The 15,910-nt window shown below is 48.4% G+C and overlaps 4 protein-coding genes across 4 annotated transcripts; 2 read left to right on the top strand and 2 right to left on the bottom strand.

Moving 5' to 3' along the window:
- Positions 1-694: 694 nt before the first annotated feature.
- BDQ94DRAFT_176255 (uncharacterized protein) lies at positions 695-1,141 on the top strand (the record flags this gene model as incomplete). The annotated part of the gene is made up of 1 exon (XM_026772651.1): positions 695-1,141. The coding sequence occupies one exon, from the start codon at positions 695-697 to the stop codon at positions 1,139-1,141; it is 447 nt and encodes a 148-aa protein (XP_026619666.1).
- Positions 1,142-1,547: 406 nt separating this feature from the next.
- Positions 1,548-3,026, bottom strand: BDQ94DRAFT_186479 (uncharacterized protein; the record flags this gene model as incomplete). The annotated part of the gene is made up of 4 exons (XM_026775158.1): positions 1,548-2,102; positions 2,139-2,549; positions 2,607-2,822; positions 2,877-3,026. The coding sequence occupies 4 exons, from the start codon at positions 3,024-3,026 to the stop codon at positions 1,764-1,766; spliced, it is 1,116 nt and encodes a 371-aa protein (XP_026619665.1). The 3' UTR covers positions 1,548-1,763.
- Positions 3,027-9,125: 6,099 nt separating this feature from the next.
- Positions 9,126-10,151, bottom strand: BDQ94DRAFT_164312 (actin cortical patch SUR7/pH-response regulator pali; the record flags this gene model as incomplete). Its single annotated transcript, XM_026769975.1, has 3 exons — positions 9,126-9,338; positions 9,395-9,958; positions 10,011-10,151. The coding sequence occupies 3 exons, from the start codon at positions 10,149-10,151 to the stop codon at positions 9,126-9,128; spliced, it is 918 nt and encodes a 305-aa protein (XP_026619664.1).
- Positions 10,152-14,847: 4,696 nt separating this feature from the next.
- Positions 14,848-15,526, top strand: BDQ94DRAFT_131807 (uncharacterized protein). The gene is made up of 2 exons (XM_026763976.1): positions 14,848-15,187; positions 15,260-15,526. The coding sequence occupies exons 1-2, from the start codon at positions 14,999-15,001 to the stop codon at positions 15,356-15,358; spliced, it is 288 nt and encodes a 95-aa protein (XP_026619663.1). The 5' UTR covers positions 14,848-14,998; the 3' UTR covers positions 15,359-15,526.
- Positions 15,527-15,910: the final 384 nt, after the last annotated feature.

Raw genomic sequence — 15,910 nt, 5'->3', positions numbered from 1 at the left:
CAGATGGGCCGTCATACTCACACACCCGGCCGGGATCATCGCGGTCGGTCAACGTGGGGGCGCCTGTCCTGTCTGCTTGATGAAACTGTAGGCCAACGGAATTTGGATCACTTCTGCGCGCAACCGATGACCGCACAACCCTTCATATGGAAGCCGTAGGCCGAGCGGGCGCGGGGTCCGGGTGGGCAGCACCTTCCGCATCCGACTCCACCAGAGAGACCCGGGGTGGTTGTCCGATCCGCTCGGCACCCGCCCCACACTTCCAATGCCCCCGCCATATCATTCAGCCGGATGTTTTCAGTCTCACAACCTACCTCGGAGGCTGATATTGAAGGCCCTCGAAAACCGCTCTCTGTCAGTTCTGCTCGCTTTCGCACGTCCACGTCATACTAAGGGCTCGGTTGTTCATCTTTGCCAGCCTTAGATTATTAGAGGTCGGCACATCGCCGTTAACGCGGTGGACATGCTAAAAGTATTGGTCCCAGGCATCATAGTTCCCGGCTGGTTTCCACAATCAAAGATCAGGCCCATGTGCAGGCGTTGGAAATATACTATATAGCGTGACCCTACACAAGTCGAACAACGCTCTGTAACTTGCCATAGGACATTTATATAACGCTACCTCCAGCCACCACGATAAGCCTCCAATCCACAAACACAAGGTAAGCAGCTGAGTCCAACGCGGTCCGCGAAGATGCAGCCGCCCCGCCATGGCAATGATCCTACGAACAACGTCTCTGCGAGATACATCGACCCTTCCGAGCTGCTATTCGACGACGGTATGTCTGATTCGTCAAGCTACTCAATTTCGGACAGCAGTTACTCCCACGGCACGTCAAATAGCAGTACTCTTTTCGAGACGTCGGACGGCGAATCCGAACACAGCTGTGGATATGAGCTCTTGGGGTCTGACATGGAAACAGACGAACGGTCGGGCTCGGCAGCTGTAAGTGATTCGGATACCGCTGAGCTTGATCTCTCTGACCGGAACAAGGTCGATAAAAGGCTGTCCGACGAATTCATTGTACTCAGCAAGCGGGTGGTCAATAGTGGTGGGCAACGAAGCCGACACTATCTAGTAGTGGGCTGGATCGTGGAAGAGAATCTCAAATTGTTCAAAGAGCTGACTATGCGGAGGTGATGCGAGGATAACCACGCAGAGACGCTGCGCCAATACCGGCCTGCAACCGTGCTTTGCATCTTTGGTTTCGTACAGTAGTATGCTGGTATTTAGTTGAAGATTAGCAATTTAGATATATTATCTTCATTTCTGGAGTTATACACGCAATCTCCAGTAATAATCACTGTAGGACTACATTTACACTCACGCGATATTGTTCTTGACTTTTATGTTTCAATGACGCTGTTAGTGTATCAGGTGAGTGGAAACGAGCTCCAGCCTGTTACTTGTATTACAGTATAGTCTTATTACCTTGTGATGCAAAATACTCCCAACCCTATCAGCCCTCTGAAGGCATTAAATCCTGGACCATCTATGCACCATATTAAGGAAGCCGTAATGTCTGGTGCGCCTGCAGGACGACCACGGACCTTTGGGCACCCTAAGAGGTCTGCTATGTGAAAGTTCAGGAAACCGATTATGTCTCCCACAACAATGACTCGACTAAAGAACGTCTCCAGGAAATATCGGGTATGTTAGGTATGATGTAATCTGTTTACTGGCGCCACGAGCAGACCAACCCCTGAGTCTTGATCTTGTTCCATTTTGTCTCTCATACAGAACCAGATACTGTAACATGATTTCATCCATTACCAGCTGACATGATAAGTTCGAAAAGCTGCTGTGATGTCAGCTCGTAAGCAAGTATATGTCCTTGCATGTTGTTTTTCCACTGCGTATCCTTATAAGCATACCACTGCTTCTGGCATAATTCATAAGAGTCTTCACTGCCAACCATATCAACCAAGCCGTAGATGACATCTTTATCCAATTCATATAACGAGAACTGAGTGTCTGGTGTTATAGTGTCATCCAGTACTTCCACACTCTGAGGCTCTACAAGAAAGCCTAACTGGCGCAGGTAATTTGGCTGATCAATTTCCCATACCATCTCAGAGTTCCAAGTTCTCAGTATAAGGAGCTCTATGATATGCAGTGGTCGCAGTTCTTAGATAACCCGAGCAACGAAAGAAGCCCATGCAGACTCAGGAGTTTCACTTCTGGTGAATTCTGCTAGATCGGCTTCAGGAATCCAGTTTGATAATTGGGCGAATTTTCCTTTGAAGATATTGCGTCCTAAATATCCCCATATGAAGTCAACAACTTCGATCACTTCTATCTTCTCTAGAAGTGTTCTGTCTTGATTATCCGTCCATTGGTCCCAAAGCTGGTCATAGCGTTCGTTCCAGCTGGAGGATCGCTTGTAATGTGTCATCTTTGCAAGCCAGATTTTCTCAATCAGCACCCAGTGGGATGTCAAAGCAAGGTAAAATCGTGGATATTCTTTGTAACTGCGCTCAGGGCAGAGCACGCATTGATTCGAATCTGTGAGTGCTGGCATGGCTTCTTCAGTGGCACATTCATGGAGCTCGGTATCCATATCCGGATGAATCATTGTTTTCACCTATTTATAGTGTGATCGTACTGAAGGATTCATATAGATCTTGTAAAGCACCTTCATGGCATGCCATCGAATCACGATCTCAAATACCCGAGCGGTGTTTAATTGAGAGATCCTAGGCTCTCCAATTTCATCATACGTTATTTCAGGTTCGAGAAAGGCTTCCTCCATGCTATGACGTTCAAAGACGTCCTGAAGGAGACATAGCTCAATGTCGTGTTCATGATGCTTTGCGTTGGTCTATCCATGTATATCAGTACAGAGGATAATCTTGGTAAATATTATCTGACATACAATGACTGATTTAAATATGTCGATTTGATATGACTGAAGAACGCCATGGAGCCATTTGCATGTACGAGAAAAAGACAAACAGTCATCTAGGTTAATCAGGCTTTGATACACCAGGATAACAAGCTCAAGAGGCAGGTTCTGTATAGACATGTTGACGATAAATGTGGTTTCGATTGTAGCTACTTGCTTGGTCAGCGTAGAAACCAAGAAGTGTATCTATATAGTCATCATGTCACTGACGCGGTGCGAAGGGGTGTATTTATAGGACATATTGACGAAAAGTGTACCCAACTACGCGACTAGCGCACAATTTCGGCCGAGTAGGCTAGCTTCGGAGAAGTTATCCTATCTAATGCAATAAAGCACGTAAACCAGTCATTCTGTTTTGGATTGTTGGATCACCTGAGATAGTTTGCTAGTGATAGTGACAGGGGATGGATGAACATGGGCCAATTACGTTACTGTTCCAGATGTAACGTGCTTTCAACTTTGTCGTAAAGAGCCCGATTGCGCCCCACAATGACTGTGTCTCTACATCATTCAACATGAAGATTGAATATCGTTAAGGGAGACGCTACCGCCCTACCAGCCAGGCTGCCTACACACCAGGCTTCACTCATGCGAAACCCTGTGTCAGAACCCGCTCCTGGTGCACTTCAGGAGTGAATTCTCCGAAATCAATACCGCTAGGCTATCCGGTAAAAGACTAGGATTCCGAGCCACCAGCTCAAAACGCGCATCCCTCATATACTTAGGTGAATGTGAGATCGATCGGATCCTCACATTTTACCGCCTATTTGAAAGAAAGGGCTTGTTTTCCATAAGCCTTGTTCTTAGTACACGCAAAATCCGGCCGCCTTTCGGAAAGAGCTGCCCAATCAGTGGGAGTTTTTACCTGTAAGGGAACAACGCCTTACCTTCTAACTTGAGTAGGCGGGGGATAGGCGGAGGTTGTGGTATGAGCAAAGGCTAGTGTGGCAGTAACGTTTCCTTCGAATATATATTACGTTTTGAATACAATATGAGCTGAATAAGTCGAAAATACTGTAGAACATGCGAGGAAGTCCAGCAAAACTATGTATTTAAATATATATAGGACCCACTACCGCCATGCCACACTCTGCCGCCTACCAAGTAAGCTCGCTCCAGTAAAGGTAAAGCATGATATTTCAGACCAACAGAATGTAGCCGTCTGCCATTCTAAGTCTTGTCTTTCCTGAGGCAGTCATACATCAGGCAGTAGATGGCCTCAGGCACCTGGGTATGTATTTGCGCTCCCATGACTTATCATACAGTACTGTAGCTGAAACCTACTGAGTCCCTGCCCAACGATACCCCTCGTGGTCATTCTAGGCATCTGGCTGCTAGCAATTATTAAGCCGCAAGCTGTGTTCATCATGCACGGCTGACAACCAAATCATTAGTGCCAGATAGACATCTTAGTATAGAGTCATCTTCCAGACTATTACTGGCAGACCGTCCTCGCCAGGTGCCTTCCAAGACTTTGCCGCCATCAGCTGTCGTTCGATCTCTTCCATCGTGACGGCAGGCATCTCGACTGGCGCTCTTTATGGTCGAGTCCCTCCATCGTCAATGTTGTCCGGCAGGGGCGGGAAGAATTTGGTCAGCAATTCTTCTGCCTGCTCCGTGTGATCGGTGGTCGTGGTCCCATCCGCTCTGAGGAGTTGCGGGATCTTCCCGAACGCTGCGTCTTCTCCCGACTTCAGGTATCTAGCAGGCTCCAAGTTCGTCAGGAAAGTAATAGTTCACGTTCAAAGATGTACATAGAGTGTATAGATAGTGGATCCTGCATGTCGCCTTAAGCGAGGGGTCAGCGTATGAATCATCATCATCATCAACTGTAATCTTTTACTCAACGCCTACACTAACAGATCAGATAACCTTTGATCAAGCGTGGAAAACGAACATAACTGTGCTGAAACAGTGCTTTGAGAGTAAGATGCTGTTGTTGCGTCGCTACTCGGCTCCTCGTGGTAGAAGAAATTGAAGGCACTCTTTCGATTTTGACGGCGGACTTCTCGCATATATGATGCCTGTTCGGGGCTGATCGATATTGCTGGTGCCTTATGAAATGCTTCACCCCTGTACAGCTGGGCCCAGGTGTAGCCGACGCTGACAAGAATGAGGCAGGCACATACAACTAGGAACACAGCCAAGTTATGAGACAGGTCCCAACCCATCATCTGATCAGGACGTAAGCAAGTGAAGAGGCAGCTGGTCCTACTCATCGGTCCACTCCCTGTAACAAGGTGATTATCTTGCTCTTCTATTTATTTAATACGGCAAACTGACATGTTCTCTCGAGTTGTGATCTGCTGTCACGACTTGGCCAGCATACACCTGATAGGCTGGGGGAATCCTCAGGCGCCCGCTTGTGAAGACTTGTTGCTACGCAACCACTCGCCTGGCAGCGAGGTGTCAAACTTCTGCACGCCCGCAATTCCTCGCTTGGGCAGATTCTTTTCTTTATTCTTCCCTGGTGTTTTTCCCTTCCACACTATTCATGATGGCGGGGAAACGGTCCATCCTTTGCGATGGCCCATTCGTCACTGGATTGACTTCAAGGGTCAGTTGGATTAGAGCATTCATCTTCAAGCCAGAATGAACATGGAGTGCTATTGTACTGAAATGTTCATCTGGTCGCTGGATGTATCTGAATAAGGTTCCTTTGCCCAGAATGATATGTAGATATTTGGTTTGCGCCATAAGATGGGAGTGACTATCTGGCTCACATATTACAAGCACGCCCTACATAATGATATGACCTATCTAAATTTTCTACGGGAAAGGCTTGTCAAACTAGACTGTAAGCATACACGTTGAAGAAATTCATGGAGATGCTCTGAAGGTTAAATTCTGTAATCCAATCTGCTCCGAAGGCCTGTCGCTCGTTCATTGTCATGTAGAAAACACCTGATTTTGCAGTCAGTGTACGGTGAATACCTTCCCTCCCTCCGGTAGCATAATATTTCCAGCAGTCGTCGATAAGTGTTAATTAGAACTTCAGCGATACTTGAGCCGGCGAGGGCCTATACCTCGCCGTTTTATGACACGCCGGGCAAAGAAATTTGGTATGTATTACGCATTTGCACTCATGCGAGTGCTACATACCCACAGGGCGGATCCTAGTTTACTTACTCACGGTGCCTGTCGGATCAGTTTTTCCATTCTACCACGCCTCTTGACTATTTGACCGACTCCCCTAGAAGGAGTTTATCTGAGGTCCGAGGGGGCGATCTCCCCACCGTCTTCATCGCCTGTTCAAGCTCCTATATCTTACTCTGTCTGCAGCCAACTATCTCTTGAACTTTGTCATTCTTCCAGCCTACCAAGCACAAAACGCACCGGGGTCGAGCTTACCGCCCTCTCTATATTCTCTGTTGTCTCGATACTCTGCCTTTTTTGTATATGTACCCGTCTCAGCCACCGCACCTCTCATTTGGAAAGAGCTGCTGTGATAGTCTTGATGGCTGTTGCAGCGTCCACATTTGTTTATGTCCAGTTATTTTACGATACGTAGATAGCTCGAGTCTACTCTGATCTTCACGGCCGCGCAGTGTCTGCCTCACGGTGTCAATTTTCGTGACGGCACAAACTCAGACTTTCGTCTCGCTACCTGAGCTATGGAATATTAGTCCTGGCTCCTGCAATTCACGCGGGATTGTGGTCGTCCACCTGTCGACAGGTGGTGTTACCGTCGTACCTCGTCTATGTTGGCCTCAACACTCTGGGGCTATTGGGGTGCTCAACTTCGTCTTTCAAGTTCCGGAACGATTCGGTATTGCTAGCGGCACCCAATTGTTCTATATGTTTGCACCGTCATGGCAACGATTTATCTATCCGACAGCCTGTTTGTTGTATTGCAGACCAGTGGAAATTTGGAGGTGGGACAATGCGAAGGATCTTTAGCTAGGGAAAGGAGACCACCTGTCCTCCACGTGCGTCACTCAGAGAAGTATGTAACATACATTTAGCATAATCAGAGCAACACGATTATTTAGAAACACTCAAACCGGAAACGAAACCGAAGCCCACGCACGAGGTGTTCTATGTTTGGCAGAGTTGGCGCAATCTGGAACTGGAACATTGCGATATAATGGTGGTACAGCTGATGCTTCATACCCTTTCCCTACTTGAGGCCATAGGCAGGGTACAGCTGCTTACATGTATACTTCCTTCCGTGCCAATCTTTTTTATATTCTTTCCTTTGCATTAAATCTCCGCGTAGTGCGGAAATACGAATCGAGCTTGACTCTCCGCAAACTCGGAAGATGCCCTCTCAACATCTTGATGGCGAGCTGCGCCAATACTTCAATGGGGTGGCAACTCACGAAGTTCAGGCGAAATATCTATCCGGGTTGCGATTCTTAAACTCACTCCGGATTTAGCCTGCGAGGATCAGCCCGGCCGGGGATTTCCTGCTTCTCAGATCCTAGATGTTATTGTGAGAACAAACTGATTGATGGCACGTTTTACAAATTCAGTGACTGATCAACCCAATCACCTTGATGGCTACAGTGTCGGAGACAACGTTGCCGTGATACGCTCTGGCAAGTTGTTTGAGGCAATCTAAAGTGAATACTATAACATGGATTGAAAGTGCTCCGTGGAATCTCGTCTCATGGGTAGCTAGATCATCCATATAAAGCCTTTGGGTGACCCCTCCTATCCTTCACTATGGTCTTCGAGAACCGATGGCTGCATTCCAGCAGCAAACTACGAATCCACTTGGAAGCCAACCCGATATGTCTCGTTACCTTGCGAACCAGACCTGTGGGAATAACCCGCGAAAGTAACAGTGAAGACTAGTCGAAACAATGTTACACGTGTTCATTAGTCCGCTAAGTCAAGCCCAGGACCCTGACGCTTGCGGAAACTGTCCACTTACCGTGGAAAGGACAGTGGATACAAGGTCTACATTGTTGCACCTTGCGTAGCCCCAGCTAATAATCAATGCTGCTATGCGCAGCACCGACTGCTAGTCAATGTGGGTCAAGTCCACTTCCACTCACACGCAAGCGATCTGTTTAACTCATCGGGCCCTGTCCAAGCACTGGCGGGTCCGACGCGTTTTGGAGCTTTCCAAAGCGCGTCTTTGAAAGTGCTCAAGGGCTCAGTGCTTGCGAGACCTTGCTTTGACTCGTGTAAGAGAAGAAAATAACTTTTGCCTGTTCAAACTACTAACCCAATTTAGTCCGCTGAGATTGAATTCGCTCGGAATGTATCTGTTGTCTGTACCATGGAGACCTTCACATGTTGCAGTCTGATAAATACGAGACTGACCTTTATCACTTCAACATGGGTCATCATGTTTATAACGTACAACGAAGGCCTTTCTTTATCTTGCTGCTAGGTTTGTCATTGCGACTCTTAGGAGTGCCGTAGCTTTTGCTCAACATCTGAGTGAATTGAACGATAGATACACATATGACGACTAATGTCGTGTAGTACAGACACTTACACCGGTGCTACGCCGATCAGTGTGATGGTATTATGTTCCAGGATGCGGGGCATATCTGCGATGATTCTCGTCTTGTATCTAGATTGCCCCCGTTCCCCTTTCTAATCGCCACGCAACTTTGAACACATGCCCGGCTTAGCGACTTCTGTCCATTAGACATAAAATTGAATTTAGCTTGGAACTTGTGAAATTCTTGGCAGGACTTGGGCGCTCCCTATATTAAATAAGTGCTGCTTCCGCCAAACTTAGCTATGGAATACGCTTTTTTCTTTCCTTGTGTATTACTATATATGTGAGGTCCTTAAGCCGTTTGAGGTTCATGCTGTATCTATTGCTAGCTAGTACAAGCACTCTAGCCTGAAAATGCAGTTTGCCACTTATGCTTCTGCCATTGATCTCATCAGTAGAGGCTACATCAGGAGAATTGCACCAGTTTGAGTACAGTATATCCTTAGATTATACTGCTAATCCTTAACAATGTCCAATACTGAATCTATCTAAGTATAACTTTAGCTAATATATACTATATTTAGATACGAGTGTCACCACTTTTGCCCATTAATTGTTGCTAGTTACCAGAGATGAAACCGCACCAATCTGACTTTAATAATTTTTTGAAAATCTTCACTCCCGATATCCTATGGTAAGCTTTCTGTTTCTACACAGGAAGGCAAGCGAACTGCTAAGACCAAGCTCATTCGTTCTTAATGCTCCCGGCTCGGACACAATGCACCGACTGACAGTTTTGAGGCAATTGCTGAGCGTTCTCAGTTAGAACAACAACAACAACATGATCGTATCAGCCATGCCAACAAGGAGATTATGGAGAATGCAACCGCGAGCCATGCAGCGGCTAGCATGTGTCCTCCAAGGCTGGCCGAAGCACCAAAGCTGCCTAGGATTGTATTGATCGCGGAAGTTGTTAGGCGGTATATGACGCTCACACCGATCGCTGCAGACATGAGAAGAGCGACAGAAAGCTGAACCAGTTAGTAAGGTCTTCTGTCGTAATCCAGAGTTGTGAGGACATGATTACCACGCAGAATATAATGAGTAGCTTACTACCTCCATCAAAGAACGTTTTCCTTATGCCCAGAACTGCCGTGAGCGTCGCCGCCACGAAGCCAGAAATATATAACGAAGTGACTGCTCTGGATACATCATAATATCCATTGAGGACTTTTTCATCAATTGTTGAAACCAGTTCACCGATCTCTGTCGAAGCAGATCTCAGAATACCGGAGATATTAAACGTGAAAGATACGCTTGGTCGGGAACAAGAGATAACCTGAGTATCGTTGCCTTCGCAGTAACCCCATAATCCAACAGTGTAATACGCTGGGAGCTCTGACTTGAGCTCTTTTGCCAAGGTCCGAAGCGCATCGCTCGCCTGACTCACAGCCGTCCCGGCGGCAGTTGAAGCCTTGGTTGCGATACTCTCAACGGCTGTAGAAGCTTCAGAAGCCGCACTATCCATGCCTTCTGTGACACTGCCGGCAACACTTGTTACCCCATCAGTGATGCTTGATGAGGCACCCGACAAGTCGATGGAGCGGCGAAGATGGATATCATTGATTTCCGGGAAGTCACTGAGGTTTACCTTTCGAGAGCTGTAGGCCTCTACCGTTGGAAAATGGACGCGTAGAGCTCACCTTCAAGAAATGTAGATCGGCCGGCGAAGAGGAAGAAGTGCACCCGGCAAATACTACCGCCAAACATACCAATACCGCAAAAGAAAGTGACAACGCACCGATGGAAATTAACTGACCTAAGTTCCTTGTCAACTGTGGCATAATGTCCAACCCACTATGATGCAAGTTGTCACCAGGCAGTAGAACACTTAGGTGCCTTTGGAGCCAAAGACAGGTTGGTTTCAGATATGTGTCAAATCCCCCTCTGACGTCCAACACGCGAGCAGTCGATGCAATAAACGACATTCAAACCCGATGGGGGACTCGTTGGCCTAATATATTTCGCCCGTGTGAAGTTACGAAGACAAGTGAAACGAATTCGGTTCAATGTTGTCCGTCTCTTGGACAGGTCCGTGAGGAAGAAATAGGAAGAGGGCGCTGTGTAGGAGCTAAGTGATCGAAATCATGTGGCACACAACATATCGAGGGTCCATCAAGCAGTGCTCCAGCATTTGGTGGGGGGCCAATAGGGAACGATTACGCGTGCAGAAAGTTATAACTTGCCGTATCGTCTGTGCCTCTTGATCTACAGGCCGCAAAATTGGCAAGTACGTAAGAAGACAATATAGCTACGTAAGCCTTCAATCAGGTTCAAAATGCACGCTCTCATGTGTGCGCGTGTATCGATACCCTGAGTTGCGGACCCTTAACAATGACTAGGAGCCCCAAGTTCCTTTGCCAAATGCAGGTTCGTACTGTAGGCCAGTGGTAAAGCCAACCTTGATAAAAAGATACAGACTGTGAACATGTTACTTTCGTCGCAGCTACACTATCGTGAGCCCTGTACTCCGCCCTTAGTTTGGATCAAGCAGCTTCAGAAAACGCCGATAACGGCTGCTGTTGTATGTAGTATGTATCCGATGGTCCTTTTCCTGACCATGGAAGTCAACTTGACAGTTAACATCATCAAATCCTTTTCACAGCGCGTTATATATGGTAATTGTTTCGTTATAAACTTGAGTCATCTTGTGCCGCACACAAGGCTTGTTGTAGCCGGTTAAAATATAGCGAAGCTTCGATCATGGTGGTTGCATGCCTAGTCTGGTTACTGGACCTGTGCATGAGTAATTCTCAGGTTAGTCTCGCGCAGCCAGCTTCACATATTTTGGACCGGTGTGTCAAATTTTGGGTCACATTATCCATCACCTACGGCTACAGAACAGCCAGAGCATGACAAAGGTCAAAGCGTGCGTCCACTAATCGATGTCAAAGTCCCATTGTAAACATCAGATTTAGGCTTTCCGTCTTACAGTAGTAGTTGTTGTTGTTGATTCATACGCTGACCCCTCGCCTGAGCGACATGCAGGGTACTACTACCTCCACGCTCTATGTACATCCATTCATCGTAGACTATTACAGTACTTTCCTGACGAACTTGGAGCCTCGTCAGGGCCTGTGTGGGCCGGTTCCTGGGGTTGTGTTCTGCCGCCCTCGTGGCGCGCGACTTCGAAATCTCTGTGATGCCTCCGCAAAGTCCAGTACCGCCCCGAGAACGCTGCTGTCCGGCGGGACATCTTGTAACCTACCTTCCCTACCGTGGCCTGCTCCTCCCAGCATATCTGATATGTTATTGAATGCTCCTCCAATTTTCCGCCGTAGTGTTTGGCGCAGTGTGCTAAGCCGCGGGCAGTCGATCAACACGTGTACCACTGTTTCTGTCGCCCCGCATTCGCACAGGTTGTCTTCCTGGAAGCCATGTTGTTTTCTATATGTCGCCAGCCATGAGTGGCCTGTGCGAAGTTGCGTGAGCAGTTATGCTCGATTTCGCGGGAGCGAGCCGTATAGATGGCGAGACCTGCTGGACGGCAGGCCTCGGTCGATGTGGCGCAGGTGCCCTCCCTTTCTCGAGGTCCTCCATCCTTGTCTCCACTCTTGATAGATCCTCTTGCGTATGCATCCTCTCTCCCGTGAGAAGAGATGTTTGAAGGGGTGTTTCTTCTCCATACCCACTGCGTCCTTGGCCACCCGGTCGGCTGCCTCGTTTCCAGGGTCTCCGCAGTGGCCCGGCACCCATTGTAGTCGCAGTGGGATTCCTCGGGCTTTCAACTCTCCAGCCGAGTAGTGAATAGCTTGGATGATACACTGGCCTGATTTGTTCCACGAATTTCTGATCACCTGCAGGGCCGACATACTATCACTGAGGATCGTTGCCGGTTGTTGATTCGTTGCAGAGTCCCCTTGGTATCTCTGTGCTAGTTGGAAGACTAGTCCAATAGCATAGTAGATTGCCATGAGCTCGGCTGCATAGACTGACCAGTACTCCATCGAGCCAATACTGATTTGTCGAGATTTTAGGACCTGCAGATTGCTGTCGAGAGCTACTGCTGCAGCACCCAGTTGATTCTGCTTTCCTGAGGCATCTGAAAAGACTGTGATGCTGGTCGCTGATTTTTGTCTCGCCAGGGCTCTGGCCTGCGCTTTCTCTCGGTCGGGTTCAATGTCAACCTCGACAAAGGGTTGCGCCCGCCACGGTGCCAATGGCCTTGAGTCGATGGTTTCCAAGGTCTGTAGCCGCTTCAGGTCCATAGTGCGCATGGTTTCAGCTAACGGGAAACGTGCCATATTGTAAATGTGCGTGCTGCGTTCCATGGCTCGTTTCATGATTCCTCGCACTGGATGATCGTCCGGTAGGGTGCTGAACCGGGCTGCTGTGGTCTGTACTCGCAGCTTCAGGCGCAGGCGAGTAGGCAGCATGTGAGACTCGACTTCCAGGACGTCGGTGGAGACTGTTCGGAAGGCAGAGATAATACGAATAAGTGCTGTTCGCTGCAGTGTCTCAAAGAGTCGCAGGTGTGTTTTATTGCGTAGCGGATCATGCCATACAGTTGATGCATAGTCTATAGCGGGTGTGACGCACGCTTGGTAGAGCTGGCGCATTTGCTCTGGTCGGAGGTGTCGGAGCTCGCTCAGAGCGATAATCCTTTTAGTTGCCTGCTTAACCGCGTGTTGTACATGTTCTTTCCATCGCATCTCTGTATCAAAGATGACCCCCAGGAGTTTGGCCGTGTCCGCTGGTTTGATCACTTTACCGTTCATAATTATCTCGCCCTTGCCCTGGGCTGGTTTGCGACGTGTGAGGTGAATCAGCTCGGTCTTCTCGGCTGCAAACGACGCGCCAGTCCTCCGTGCCCACTGCTCGATCCGCGGGATGTCCTCTTCCTGGATCTTTTGGATATTCTCCTCTACCGAGGAACTGGTTCGCCAGCGAAAGTAATCGTCAATAAATGCTGACGCCCCACCGTTGCTGTCAACCGGTTGATCAACCAGATCTGAGTTATAGAATCCAAATAAGATAGGTGAAAGTGGGGAACCCTGAGCTAGCCCTGCATTTTCCAGGGGAGTGCTGTCTGTCTCAAAGTCATCTAGTGTCACACTGGCTTCTCGATTCTGCATGAAACTGTAGATCCACAGTCGGGCTTTGGCTGGCACCCCTTTCGCGCAAAGTCGCGCATCGAGAGTGGCCTTGTTGACACCGTTAAAGGCACCTTTTAGGTCAAACGCAATCAGAGTAACTACCCTGGATCGGACCCATGCTCGATCAACTGCGTTGGCGAGCACCAGCAGGGCTTGTTCAGTGTTTCGTCCGGGTCTACCTCCAAACTGAGTGTCGGGAAGTAGCTGGTATTCCTCTGCCCAGTATGAGAGTCTTCGGGCTATAACGGCTTCCAGCAACTTTCCCAGTGTGTTGAGCAAGGAGATCGGCCAGTATGCTCCCGGCACTGAGTAATCCGGCTTGCCAGGCCTGCGGAGGACAATGATTCGTGCCTGCTTCCACTTTCTCGGGTAGTATCCCAGATCAACCGATTTTGTGAAGATAGTGGTAATAGTTCCCTTCAGAAACGTCCAGAGATGTTTCCAGACCAGGGTCGGGATTCCATCTCGGCCCGGGGCTGTAGTCCCCTTTGCGACTCGGAGTGATCGGTAGATCTCCTCCTCGGTGATCGGCTCCCATGGCAATTCTTCAGCCGGGCTGACTTCTTCGCTTTCCGGTTCGGACATCTTCGGGAAGAAGGTTTCAAGAAATGCTTCCGCCTTGCGTTGGTTATCCGTGATTTCCTCAGTACCCACTCGGATTGCTGGGATGTTCATATAGGCGTCTCGCGGACGCATGTAGGTGGCTGCTTTCCATATCTGGCCTTCGCCTGCTTTGTCCAGGAACTCTTTCCAGTGGGTTGCTTTTGCTTTTTCCACAGCTCTCGTCCACTTCCTTCTCTTCTCGCGCATTATCTCAAACATGGACTTGGTATTTGGGTGGTCAGATCCCCAGGTAGCACATCCCTCTTGCCACTTTCTTCGGGCTTGGTTGGCTTCCACTTGCTGGGTCTTGAGTTCGGGGGTGAACCAGCGTTTTGAGTATGGGCATGGTGCCTGTACTGGTACGTGTCGGTCCAGAGCTGCTGTCGTAGTTTGAATCAGGTTTTCAACCGCATGGTCTAGATCTCTGACGAAATGCCTTGGGGCTGACGCAAGAGCATCCTTCTAAGATGTATTTCTACAGCATACGTTTGCAACAAAGATGTGCTGTTACCTCTCGTGAGTCAAACACTAATTGATTATGTGATGACTTGCCTGCATACACAGGCGGCTCAGCCGCTCTGACCCGTAGTAGAGACCTTCGGGTATATGGTTATTCCGCGATCAGTACGAGTGACTGGAGTACATGGCTATGCCGAATCGGGGTAGGGTAATACGTGCGATACGCTTTTCCTGCTACGGACTAGCGTATCTCCAGCGTTCGGTCTACGGTGGATTGTGGCAACCGATGGCGGTTTCACCTACTCGCTGCAACCCTAAAGAGAAGATCTTGTCAGATTGGGTTCGTGATTATGCCTGATAAGAGTATTAGATCGATCATTTATACCGCGCCTTCGGTATCTATAAAATATGGCATTGCCATGTATTGATCGCATTGTTCGTTCCTGCAGGGTTCCAGTCAAAAACTGCCCGACATGACGGAAAGAAACAGTGCTATCCCAGGATTACGCAATGTCTCCCGTCGTCGAGAGACCATATTCCGGAAATGCCATGAGCTCAGCAAATTTGGAGTCGGTGTTTGGGTCGTGATCTGCACCGGGGCGCGCGACACAATGTTTAAATCATCCAACACTGCGCTTTTCGAACAGCTGGGCCGCCAAATGGTATGTATGTCGATAGCGCTGGAGATACAGTCTGTATTATATCTGATGCAGTGCTGATCTACCTTATTGCAGATCGGGGCCTCCCGCCGGCCAGTATGGAAGTACAGCAGTGACTATGATCGGCTACCGCGCGGAAACCGACCACTGCGATTGATTGACCGCCTCAGGTAGCGAAGCAGCATACCATATGGAAGCTGGTACAGTCTACAGCATCGTCTTAGCCCGAGCTATGAAGAACTTGCTTCACTCCCATCATTAAGCGGCAACAAGCGTCCAACGTTGGCAGAATGGGGTTTCCGCTGTGACACTGGCGATGTGCGAGCGAAGTTATCCAAGGAGTAGTCTTGTCTCATATTATTTTTCGGAACGTTGTACATACTGTAGTATTTTTTTTAAGACGTCTAAGCAAACTGGAGGATGACTGACTGATCTCCACAAATGGCACAGATAATTAGGCACGTTATATGTACATGTAGAAGGACCCTTAATTAAGGTGACACATTCCGGTACAGTATTGATTTTGACCGCCAGAGCTGGGCAAATATGGATTAGTAACCAGCGAATGTTCCTTTGCCCTGATAAACCCATGCCATTCACGTATTATGTGACTCTGAAAGCGAATTCTTTCGTGCCACGACGGATCATAACCAGCAGTAATGGTGACTGAGGACCAACTACTGTATCCATGCTTCCGTATAATTAATTAGTTCAGGCGAATTTTGC

Source organism: Aspergillus welwitschiae, assembly GCF_003344945.1.
Source record: "Aspergillus welwitschiae strain CBS 139.54b unplaced genomic scaffold BDQ94scaffold_97, whole genome shotgun sequence".
NCBI classification, from domain to species: Eukaryota; Fungi; Ascomycota; class Eurotiomycetes; order Eurotiales; family Aspergillaceae; genus Aspergillus; species Aspergillus welwitschiae.
Note: the sequence above shows the minus strand (reverse complement) of the source record. Positions and strands in the feature narration are given on the sequence as shown.